The sequence below is a fragment of the Meles meles genome, chromosome 1 (genome assembly GCF_922984935.1).
Source record: "Meles meles chromosome 1, mMelMel3.1 paternal haplotype, whole genome shotgun sequence".
In the NCBI taxonomy this organism is placed as follows: domain Eukaryota; kingdom Metazoa; phylum Chordata; class Mammalia; order Carnivora; family Mustelidae; genus Meles; species Meles meles.
In genome coordinates, this window is record NC_060066.1 from 19,487,865 (window position 1) to 19,500,904 (window position 13,040).

Sequence of the window (13,040 nt, forward strand, 5' to 3'; positions counted from 1 at the left end):
GTGTGGCTTGCATTGTGACATCTGCCGGGAGATGCTAATTACAGCAATTAAGTAAAATGAGAATGTAATATTGCTTAGCAACCCAGTTACCTAATATGTAATTTCTCTAATTTGGTGGAATCTGTGTGCTGCAACTGTTTTTGTTTTAATTAAGGACATTAATAATAATGTTTTTGTATGGAACATTTTATGCAACATTCTCTAACACCCATCCAGAATTAAATTAGTGCATGAGCATCCTTTGTGAGACAGGTTTTTTTTGTTTCTGTTTTTCTGAAAACCAGTCAGGCAGAGGGATATATCTGAAGATGTAGAAACCGTGTGCTGTCTAGTACCTCGGTTATTGGTAGAGATGCATTTTGCCTGACCTGTGGGAATGAGGGGATTTCCTGCTGCCACATTCCCCCAAGTCTCAGACAAAGAATTTGACCAGTGAATGGCCTTATCCCGCAGCCACACTGAGCCTTGTAGAAACCTCCTTGTGAGCCACTTTGGGCCATTGCAGTAATTTAGAAACATTTCACCTTTTTTTTTTTAATTTTTTTAATTTTTTTTTTTTTTTTTATTTGACAGAGAGAGAGATCACAAGTAGGCAGAGAGGTAGGCAGAGAGAGGAGGAAGCAGACTCCCCGTGGAGCAGAGAGCCCGACGCGGGGCTCGATCCCAGGACCCTGAGATCATGACCCGAGCCAAAGGCAGCGGCTCAATCCACTGAGCCACCCAGGCACCCCCCCCTTTTTTTTTAATGTGGGTGAGGGACCCATTTATATTTAAACGTAGGTAGCTTGGGTCCATGCTGATCGTGAATGTAAAATCTTAAGGACTCATTGTTTTTGTTTTTTTCTTTTCTGACAAAATTGTCACCTTCTACTCCAAGACCAAAAAAGAAACACTAGTTGCTAAAGGTAGATTGGAAGGAAGGAATAGGAAATGGATGTTAGGCTAATCCCATAGAACATCGCATCCTAGTTACCTTTCTAGATCACTTTTTCCAGGATTGAATTAATCTGGAAATGAGCATTTCATGGATCTAAACCCAAGTTCTTTGGATCCAGCATTAGCTACTGTTTCACATGGATGGAAGACCCAGGGTGGGAGAGAAGTCACGATGTCTCATAGCTGTTCTTAATCACAAACTTCTTGGAAAAGAGTCCTCCTTGTATTCTGGCTACTCATTTCACAAATATTTACTTGCCACGGACCTGGAATTGTTCTGGGTTGTACATGTACAGCACGGAACAATCCGATAAAAATTGCTTCCCTGATCGAGCTGATGGTAGCGGTTACTTCGTGTGTATATTCTGTTCCAGGTGCTGTTCCATGCAGTATTCACATAATGCATTTCATCCTTGGCAACAACACAGTGAGGTAGGCGTCCGGCTATCCCCAGTTTGCATTCAAGGAATCCAAGGCATGGAGGGTGTAGGTAACTTGCCAAGGTCACCAGTTGGCAGAGAGCCGAGTTGGGCTCTCTGACTCTGCTCTGTCCCCTCACATCCAGGTCTTCATTCTCCTGCCCCACTCATGTTAATGGGCCTTTCAGAGGTTCACTAACTCATACACCCAGATAATAGGAAATGTAGAGTCTTGCTGGAGTCTGTGGCTTTGGTTCCAACCATGGGAACAGGTGTTTGAATTCTGTAACCAGGGAACAAAGCATGTCCTTAGGCTTCTCACGCTGGTTCCGATAAAACTTAGATACTGGGTGTGAATTGCAGCTTGAAAGCCGGTCCCAGGCTGCCTGCCCATGTCTTCTTCCGACTGGGTAAGAAAGTTATCTTCAACTCTTGGGAGAGAGCATTTTCTTGGTTGCTGTTGCTTCGTCCCTGCCGCAGATAAGAGACAGATGGTCGTATTTTTAAACTACGCAAATAGCTTAAAATGTAAAATAATTGAAACATAAATAATAGCTATTTCAGAGGCTCCCTTGAGACTGCAGATCAGAAAAAATCTTTGGGAAGAATCTTGAAAGGAACGTCAAAAGGCTGTTCCCGGCAGAATGGGACAAATTCTGGCGGACACGTTCTCTCCCGACACCCTGCCTTTCTAAATGGGCACCTGATGACTTTTAAAAATCCTAATGTCTGGCTGACATTCACCTGCTACTCAGTGTCCAGAATCCAGCTATAGTGATGTATTCCCCAGTATGGCCTGCAAACAAAGACCCCACAAGGAGGACTTTTTCGCTGCCCCACGTTTCGTAGCATTTCAGAATAGGTCAGGGGTGTGTGTGTGTGTGTGCGCGCACACGCACGCGCACTTTCCTTTCCAAAATTAAACCCACATTTTTATTTTTTATTTTTAAGATTTTATTTATTTGAGAGAGAGAGAACGCATATGAGCGGGGAGAGGAGCAGACTTCCCCGCTGAGTAGGGAGCCCAAGGTGGGCCTCGATTCCAGGACCCTGGGATCATGATCTGGGCTGAAGGCAGATGCTTAACTGACTGAGCCACCCAGGCGCCCCTGAACTCATCACATATTTAAAACGTTTTTGAAAACTTGTATTCATGGAGTTATTCAGCCAACAGTCATTGAGAGATGCCATAAGTTTACTTACTAAGGGCTACTTTAAAGGAATCCATTACTGAATTTGGCCTGAGAATGAGGTCAAAGAATCTACTTTATTCCGTGTTCTGAAAATCAGGATATCATTTTCACTTTTCCAGTCTTGGAACCTCTGACTTGTTCTCCCTCAGTTCCTAAAGATCACCACCCTTCCCCCGGCCCAATTTTCCCTTCTGCAGTGTGTAAGCCCTTCCCGTTCCTTGGTGTGTAATCCTCCCAGCAAAGACTCAAGTTCATTGGAAGCAGCAGGCAGCTCTCCTTCAAATGCCACTTCCTTCTCGGCTTCTGTGGCACTTTACTCAGGCTCCTATCTCAAAAGCATTCTTTTCATTAAAGCAGCAAAGCAAGGATTTTCAAGTCCTATCTTCCCTCAGGCATCCGTCAATATCACTGTTAGCCTGGAGATGCCAGCTGCGTCTTCCTTATCGTCACACACCACCGACATGTAAACAGAGCGACTCATGTCATCCGTGCCTTCGTCAGGAAACCTTCCCTTGCTTAGAGCCTCCATCTCCCCTCTGCATGACTGTTTCTTTTGAATAGCGGTTTGACTCCCAGTGAAAACAGCCTGTCCTTCGCAGTGGACATGGTGCTTGTGGGTCCTGGTGTTTCTTCATCTGGAACCCAGGTACTGGGTTCTTAAGATTGTAAGGAACTTGGGCAATGTGGCTTCAGCCTCTGTTGATTGGAGGTGCCTGCGAGCCCTGAATGGTGATGCTTAGGGACCAGTTGGACAATACAGTATCCAGTGTTGTATAGCTGGTTATTATTTAATTGGTTGGGGTTGGATACCAATACAAATTCATCTAGTGAAAGTTTCACGGAACATTTATAAATGTCATCAGGCCACTGTTTTCCTCTGTATCTTCCTTGTAGCTGCCACTCCTATTCCCGTGGCAGCCCACATAACTAAAAAGAGGGAAGAGAAAGGATTTTGGTCTTACCTTGTCAGGTAGCCTTGTCTCGATTTTGCATTGCCATGATTTATAAAACCTCTCTGTTCGGACTTCTCAGGATAGCATAGCGGTACATGTCCACATCTCTGTGGCTTGTCTCCAGCTTACTACTGTTGACAGTCAAAAGCAATTAGTTGGGGATGACATAAAGAGCAAAGGAATCTATATTTCCAACATCTTGATAGGAAAGAAATGACAAATATGTTGACAAATGTAGGGTTCCTCTTTGTCCTTGTGCCCGAATCCACTGCTCTCCATTGCTGTGATGGGATGACTTTTTTTTTTTTTAAAGATTTTATTTATTTGTTTGACAGAGAGAGATCACAAGTAGATAGAGAGGCAGGCAGTGAGAGAGAGAAGCAGGCTCTGCTCAGCAGAGAGCCCGATGCAGGACTCGATCCCAGGACCCCAAGATCATGACCTGAGCTGAAGGCAGCGGCTTAACCCACTGAGCCACCCAGGCGCCCCAATGGGATGACTTTTACTCCGGGTTCAGGTTCACCCTCTGGAGAAAGACCTCCGTAGTAATCAGGTTGCCCCACGGAAGAGGAATAATTCTCCACCCAGCCACCTGACCCTGGTTCATCTCTTGCACTTGACATCTGCCAGAGGCTGTTTCCGACTTTCTTCCATGTTCTAGGACTGAGCCTCCCAAGAACGGGGACAGAACCTGGAGTGAAGAGTCTGTGGGAATCAGAGGAAAGAGGGCACTTCTCCTCTTGAACTTGGACCACATCTTTTCTACTCACACCATGCCTAGCCTTGGGTTTGCACAGAGTAGGTGCTTTTATTGTTGGCTAGGACGCCAAAACAAAATACTGCAAAGCCGGTGGCACACACAACAGAAACTTACTTTCTCACAATTCTGGAGACTTTCTAGTCTCCATCAGGGTTGATTTCTGCTGAGCGTTTCCTTCCTGTCTTACAGACAGCTGCCTTCTTGCTCTGTCCTCACCTGGCCTTTCCACTGCGTGTGTATGGAGGGAGAGAGATCTCTGGCATCTCTTTCTTTTCTCGTAAGGCCACCCTCCTACTGGCTGAGGCCCCGCCCCATCCTTGTGCCTTCACTTAACCTTTATTAGCTCGTTGTCTGCCCTTTTCCAAATACAGTCAACACTGGGGGTCAGGGCTTCAACCTGTGAGTGTTAGGGGGACACAGTTCAGTCCATAGCAGTGTCCCATAAATGCGGGTAGGATTATCAGTGGGCGAAGGGCAAAATCTTTATTGATTGAATGAATGAATGACTTTGGGACTTTTTTGGTGGTCATTTGAACAGAAAAGGCTTGAACAGAGCAAGAAGCTCCTCTAAGGCCCCTTGAAGCACCCCCAAATCCAACAGTGTCCTGTAACTTCAACTGGCAGCTCTCAGTGTCTCTTCTGTCTCATTTACTGGAGGCCCGTTGGTTCGCATAAGGGATTAATGAGGTCACAGGTGTAGGTTTCATCCCACGTGGCTCAGTTAGTTTCATGTTGAGAAAGGCTGTTCCACTGCAGGTGTTAAGTCTGAAGAGCGAGACGAGGATCATTTAGAACCACCCCGACATAAGCACGTGCAGGAGGACAGAGAAGAGCTCATCTGGGATTCCAACCCTGACTTGACACCAGCGTTAAACAAACGACAGACAAAACATGTATGACGCTTAGTGTTGGAATATATGTGTTTTTCAGCGGAGTGGAAATTTTCAGCGGAATGGAAAATTTTATAGAAGAAATGAAATCACCCAGTAAATCACTCAACGTTTTCATGGATTTGTTTCCAAGGTTTTCTCGTACATAGTTGAATTGCATACCCAGAGATTTTCCATAGATCTATATACATTTCCCCACACTGGCCATATGAGTTTATAAAATAATTTTCAAGGTCTGTGTAATACTCCACACAGAGGAGGGTACCCATATGCATCGTGTGGATGTCGGGTGTAGTTCCCCTGATTTTTTAAAAAGATTTAGTTATTTATTTGAGGGGGAGTAGGGAGGGGCAGAGGGAGAAGGAGAGAGAAGCCCAGGCTGACTCCATGCTGAGTGTAGAGCCGGACGCAAGGCTTGATCCCAGGACCTTGAGATCCGGACCTGAGTTGAAACCGAGAGCCTGATGCTTATCCAAGTGCGCCACCCAGGTGTGCCTGTAGATCACTGGATTTTAATCTGGAAAAGTATCTGTTTGTTACCAATATGCGCATTAGGTAGCAGAAAAGACAGTTTGCTTTCTCTGATTGTTTACAGACAGCCCTGCACACTTCATTAACCGGTGCTGGTGTGTTCAAAGGAACACGTTATTCAGCATGTCTGTTCTTCGGATACCAAATCAACTTGTTCTTTAACGGAGAGACTAGATAATCCATGCTTGATTAGTGGAAAGATCCATTTCTCCTCTTCTCTTTTCTTTTCAATGAATGAAATGTGGTGAGGAGACGAATACTACGGCAGTAGTCCTCCTTCCAACGGCCCATTTCATTGCTGCCTGTAACACCCCAAGTTTCCCCATCAAGGACTCCCTGTGCCCTGTACCCATCAGCTGGATACAGGCCTTTCTCATACCTTGTTTCACTGGGTTAATAATTTCCTTCCCTGTACCCAGATCTGCCAACAGCAAGCTTTCCAATAAATCGCATTTTTCCAGTTATTGGCTTCCATTTTATAGTCTGCCTGGAGGAAAATTAATATTGGTAGGAAATTCACAAACAAGCGACATTCTCCACGAGGACGGTGTATCTTCTCCCTTCGCTTGTGCCTCTGTGTTGCATTTCTGCTGGCCCTGGGTTGTGGCAGAGCTGATGTCCCCTGGGTGGAAATTTAGGGATGAAAGGTGAGAACATGCCAGGCTAGAAAAGGCATAAGGCAACTATTGTTTACGGAATGCTTCTTACGATCACTAAACACTGGGTGAAGGGCTTTAGGTATTTTATGATATTGAATCTCGAGCACGGGAGGCAGGAATTGCATTTTTTAAAATAAGGAATCCGAAGGTGGAGGCCCGAGGGGTAGGGAAGGGGTTATGGGAGTGATACTTAGTACAAACCGTACGCTAGGTCTGTGCCGAACGTGGACAGTTTACAGTATTATTATTAATATTGTTATTTCATAGATTTCACAGATTATTTCAATTATTTAAGTGATCAGTACACCCCACGTGGGGCTCGATCTCACCACTCCGGGGTCAAGAGCTGCGTGCTCCTCTGACTGAGCCAGCCAGGTGCCCCCAACTGATACAGATTTTAAGATTTTAAAAAGGAAGAACTAGGTGTATTTCCTGAAGCAACTAAAACGTAAACACCATTGAGTATAAAAGCACTTCTGAGAAACTCAGTAAACGCTGTAAACTTTCGGTTTTCTATACGTGTTCTTAATGATTTTTTTCCCGGCCCTCAGTCCCTTTAAAACCTATGACAGGCTTTTGAGAAATGCTTTACTTTTTTTTTTTTTTTTTTATGCTTTACTTTTCCTTTAGTCTCTCCTAGATTTTGGAAACCATGTCAGCACACTGTCCCAGATTCTTCTCTCAATGAGATTCGTGGACCTTCTCTTTTATTATTATTTTGTATTGAGGTGTTATTCATAAAATTTAAAATATACAAGATAATCATTTTATATACATATATATGGTGAAATGATTACCACAATCAAGTTAATTAATACACCCAGCACCTCACCTAGTTACTTTTGGGGCACGCGTGTGTGGGAAGATGCTTAAGATCTACTCTCTTAGCAAATTTCAAGTATACAATACAGTATTATCATTAAGTACAGTCATCATGCTGTACATTAGATCCTCGGGACTTACTCATCTTATAAGTAAAAGTTTGTACCCTTTGACCAACATCTCCCTCATTTCTCCCACCTTCTAGCCACTGGCAGCCATCATTCTGCTCTGTTTCTATGAGCTGGACCTTTTTCAGATCCCACATTTGAATAATAACACCCAATATTGTCTTTCTCTGTCTGCCTTATTTTGCTTAGCCATAATGCCCTCCAGGTTCATCCATCCTGTTGCAAATGGCAGGATTTCCTTCCTTTTTAAGGCTGAATACTACATATCGTGTGTGCGTGTGTGCATGCTTGGGCACACGTGCCCTGTTTACCCATTTACCAAGGCTCATGTAAGGTTGTTTCTGTATCTTTTCTATATCTTGGATCTTGTGAATAGTGCTGCAGAGAGCATGGTGTTGTAGATGTGTCTTTGAGATACTGATTTTGCCTCCTTCAGACATAGTCCCAGAGGTGGCATTTCTGTATCTTTTCTATATCTTGGATCTTGTGAATAGTGCTGCAGAGAGCATGGTGTTGTAGATGTGTCTTTGAGACATACCTCAGACATAGTCCCAGAGGTGGCATTGGTGGACCTGGTGGTTCTAATTCTAATTTTGTTTTTGCAGAACCTCCATACTGTTTTCCAATCTGGTTGCTGCACCAATTTCCATGCCCACCAGCAGTGTGCAGGGGTTCTCTTTTCTCCCTATTCTTGCCCACATTTGTTGTCTCTTGGATACTTCTCTATCCTCAACGAATTTTGCAACCAAAAAGCTTTTCAACAACCCTTTGTCTTCAGGTCAGCATTGCCAAACAACCCTCCCACCAATTTGTGGACAAAAGAAAGCTCCTCGGAGTTATACAACAAGCTCGTTGCTAGAAACTCAACAGCATGCGATGTTTTATTTCACCAATACATTTGCTTTACAATTTTTAAGCTTACGAGAGAAAATAAGCTTTTGGATTTCCTTTGTGCAGTTCTTAATCTGGAGAGAATAAGCCCTTTGCCTAAGAAGGTACCTCTCCCATGCACCACGTGAATAGACACCTGGAATTCCTCTAACAAATCGTCGTATTAAAAGATAAGGCTGGAAATGCAAATATCCTGGGGAGAGGTAACATTTACTAAATTATACTCGTGCTAGCCTGCAAATTATTGATAGCGGCATTTCTCCCCAAAGGAGGCTGAGATACCAAGGAGAAGGAGAAAGCAGGAGAGACCCAGGGGGTCAAAGGGGACACGTGAGAAATAGGAGCCAGTGGCTGCTCAGAAGGGTAGCACTCGGAGTCTGAGAGTCCTCTTTTCTTCCGTCTGGCCTCTCGGAAAATATCTACTGCGGGAGTCACAGTTTATGCTGGGCCTGTGTTTTAAAGCCAGGCTGAACATCACGTGGTAAAGATCACCCTCGGAATCCCCTGAAATCTCCCATAAAGTACAGTTCTCCTCCTTTTCTTTCCTTTTTTTTAATAAAGATTTTTTTTTAACTTACTTATTTGACAGACAGAGATCACAAGTAGGCAGAGAGGCAGGCAGAGAGAGAGGAGGAAGCAGGCTCCCCGCCGAGCAGAGAGCCTGATGCGGGGCTTGATCCCAGGACTCTGGGATCATGACCTGAGCCAAAGGCAGAGGCTTAAACCTACTGAACCACCCAGACGCCCCAGTTCTCTTCCTTTTCTCAGGAAGCCCAGTATCACCAGCTCTTCTGGGCACAGGATCGCTTAGCACAAGGGCACAGATCGCTCCTTCTTCCGCTGAGTCTCCTGCTGGTTTGCTTGCACTTGGACGCTGTATGCCCGACGGACGCGTCCCCAGAAGGACGTTGGGCGCAGCCAGATGCTGCAGACCACAAGGAACACAGGGGAAGGGAATCTGATACAGGAAACAGTGTCACGCTCGCCCTGGGGCATACATATGCCCAGGAATGGAACGGAGAGGAAGGAACCGGCACATTCTTTCAATTGTTCTCTTTTGCGCTTTCTTAATTCTCTCTTTGGCAGAGCAAGCGTGGTTGAATTTGTCTCATTAAAGGCATGTCATTCAACAACTCTGCACGTGTCACCAGACGCAGGCCCCGGGGCACCTTTAAGTCCCACTCTAGCCCTGGGGACGAGCTGGCTCAGTGGAAGGCAGAAAAGCCATGAGGAATACTAGCACGAGAGCAGACCCTCTGGGTCTAGGGCGGAAAACCGAGAGCAAATCACCAATCTGGGAGCTTTTTACCAGGTGACAAGTCGGGAACACGGTGGCTTCCGGTTTGATGATTTTCTCTCTCTCTCTCTCTCAACAGGCTGGTCCATTCAGGTCCAGGCAAAGGCTCTCCCCAGGCTGGTGTGGATCTGTCCTTCGCGACACGAACGGGCACCAGGCAGGGGATTGAAACGCACCTGTTCAGGGCCGAGACCAGCAGGGACCTCTCCCACTGGACGAGGACCATCGTGCAGGGCTGCCACAACTCGGCGGAACTGATCACTGAAGTCACCACAGGTGAGCCCCACCGGCTCTCAGGGCACCAGCGCACCCCATTCCCCCACCCCTCCTTGGCGTAGTTCCAGGCTTGGCCTTTTGGGCTGTTTGGAATTCCACAAGTGACCTTAAATGCTTCCAGATTAGGGCACCGTTTGCCTATTCAAATGTCAGCCTTTTCCCATCTCCATGGAAAAAGGGGTTGGTCACCTAGAGACTCAGAGGTCATTTTCCTACTTGTGACCCCCCCCGGGGGACTTCCTGCAGGCATGAGCTTTGAGGCACTCAGACCGACTAGCAGGTTCTTGTTTTTAATAGCGGAGACTGACTCTGAGTCATTTATCACAGAGTAAAATTCTTGGAAATAATGATTTTGGTAGCTCATGGAATTGATGGAGAATCTGGGGCACCAGTTTCTGAAAAAGAGCAGGAAACAGAGGCATTGTGTGTGGGGCAGGTTGGGTTTCAACAGCAAAGGGTAGAGCCTTGAGAAGAGACAGCGGTGCCGCTGGTCTGAGTGTTGACGCCAAGGGGGGACGGAAGGAGCGCACCGTGAGCGCGGCCCCATTCATGCAGAGCTCTGAGAAAGGACTGTTTACGTGGATTATTTACATGGATTACATGTTTGTAGAAGGAAGACATATATATACACACATATATATGTATGTGCATACACACACATACATATACATATATATATATATATTTTTTAAGATTTTGGTTTTTTATTTGACAGAGAGAGACACAGCGAGAAAGGCAACACAAGCAGAGGGAGAGGGAGAAGCAGCTTCCTCGCTGAGCAGGGAGCCTGATGTGGGGCTCTGTCCCACAACGTTGGGATCATGACCCAAGCCAAAGGCAGACTCTTAAGGACTGAGCCACCCAGGCGCCCCAGGAAGACCCCTTCTATACTGTCTTATTTATTGAGTATACTCAGGACGTGCTAGGCATTTCATGTAATGTCTCTTGGTGTTTTCCCCACTATGAGAAACAACCCTATTATGGATCCAGAAGTCAGTGAATCGAGGCAAGACCAACATTTAAAAAATTAAATTAAATGGAATGCACATATCAATGTAAATACTGCTTAGATTTGTGGAACTTTGGATTCAGGGCTGTGTGTGTCCCGCATCACAAATCATTGCCTTCTCTCATCGAATCCTCACAATTCCCTTGCCAGTCTGATTTTACCGAATCTGGAAGCAAATCCTTAAGAAAGGTTAAGTAACTTGTCTAGGATCTCAGAACTAATAAATGTCAGGACCGACTTGAACACTATGTTGTGTAAAGCCCATTCTTCATTGACTCCAGGGCCTACCGAGGCATGGACGCACTGCTGTAGCGCTGGTCAGAACCCAGCAGTTCTGTTCAGGCTGCTGTGATGAATGGTTTTCATGGCACTCTCCTAATCAGATGCTTGATAGGTGACAGACAGACAGATAGAAATGCATCTGTATGTAAATATATAGATAATTTTTTTATTGACCAAAGATAAAATTAGAGGCTAGAAACTAATGTGAATTTCAGCTAAAGTGAATAAGCTAAGTGTATACTGTAAAATCTTAGACACTGGGCACCTGGGTGGCTCAGTCCATTAAGCATCCAACTCTTGGTTTTGGCTCAGGTCCTGATCTTGGGGTCCTGAGATCGAGCCCCGCATCGGGCTCCACACTCAGCACAGGGTCTGCTAGAGATTCTCTCTCCCTCTCTTTCGGGCCCTCCCCACCTCTCTAAAATAAATAAATAAATCTTTTTTTTTTTTTTTTTTTTTAAAGATTTTATTTATTTATTTGACAGAGAGAGAGATCACAAGTAGGCAGAGAGGCAGACAGAGAGAGGAGGAAGCAGGCTCCCTGCGGAGCAGAGAGCCTGATGCGGGGCTCGATCCCAGGACCCTGAGATCATGACCTGAGCCGAAGGCAGCGGCTTAATCCACTGAGCCACCCAGGCGCCCCAATAAATAAATCTTTTAAAAAAAATTTTTTTTTTTTTAAATCGTGTCCATTTGCTAAAGTGGAGTCCACATGAACCCGGTGATTTTCAGCAGCCGCCACCCCGTACAGTTAACAGTGTCGTTGATGCTGTCGCTCCTGGTTCTGAGATCTCGGATTGTTTCTGGTTCTGAGATTGAAGGCCGGCCTGTCTCCCACGTCTCCTGCCATCACTCATCACGAGGGCGTATGTGACAGAGTAGCTCCTCTCCTCAGCCGCGGTCTTCCCGGAAATCCACCTTTCGGTCCCACCGGCTGCTGCTTAGACTGCTGTCCCCTTTCCCTCTTCTGTCGTGTTTTCTCCTGTTCTTTCACTTCTCTTTGTCTCTGGGGAACCAGTACAGGGAAACAGCCATGGTGTGAGATGGAAGCCAGAAAGCCCTGGATTCAAATTCCAGTCCTATTTCTTTCTTTCTTTCCTTTTTTTTTCTTTTAAGATTTTATTTATTTATTCATGAGAAACAGAGAGAGAAAGGCAGAGGGAGACGTAGGCTCCCTGCTGAGCGGGGATCCCGAGGTGGGGCTCGATCCCAGGACCCTGGGATCACAACCTGAGCCAAAGGCAGACGCACACAACCTGAGCCACCCAGGCATGCCTCCTATTTCTTTCTTAATCTCTTACTTACTCTTACTCGCATCTGTCGTTTTCTTCATCTGTTAAAAAGAAGGAAATACTAGTACCCACCTCACAGAGTTGTTGTCAGGAATGAGGAGAAATAACCCACATGAATCTCCTGGCCCAGTGCTTGACACATAAGCTCTCTCTACGTGTTATTATTAATGATTAGTTGTTACCCTTGTCATTATGTCCCCAAACTTGTGCTGTCCAGTGTGCTAGCTTCTGGTCATGTGTGGCTATTTCAATGTAATTAATTAAAATTAAATTAATTCCTTAATCACATGAGCCCCATTTCTAGGGCTCAGTCACCCCTCTGTGCTTCCTAATGGCTACCATGAAAGGTGATGCAAATCTAGAACATTTCCGTCACGGCCCAGAGTCCTACCATGCTGCTGTGCTCTAGAGGAACGGATTTCCCGTAAGACATCGTAGGTGCAGCGTTTCCAAACAACAGAAGTAAAGTTCTTTTTGGTTTACTCCTAAAACCTCAGATTGCTGTGATTCAGCCGTTTGGGGTTGGGACCTGAGAATTTGTACCTGGTAACATCCCAGGTGGTATGGATGCTCCTGGGTCACGGGGCCCTCTGGGAGCAGCACCGCACCAGGGAGCAGCCTCCCCCAGGAGCAACTCCCACTCAGGAGTAGTGGAAAAGATGGGACACGGGTCAGTGTGCGGCGGGGTTTCTCCACATTTCC

General features: G+C 45.7%; 1 protein-coding gene across 1 annotated transcript in view; it reads left to right on the top strand.

The window, feature by feature from the left end:
* SNTB1 (syntrophin beta 1) overlaps positions 1-13,040 on the top strand; it is a 236,160-nt gene that overhangs the window by 212,060 nt on the left and 11,060 nt on the right. The window contains exon 5 of the mRNA XM_046018798.1: positions 9,559-9,755. Coding sequence (XP_045874754.1) covers positions 9,559-9,755 — 197 coding nt within the window. The remainder of the gene's footprint in view (positions 1-9,558; positions 9,756-13,040) is intronic.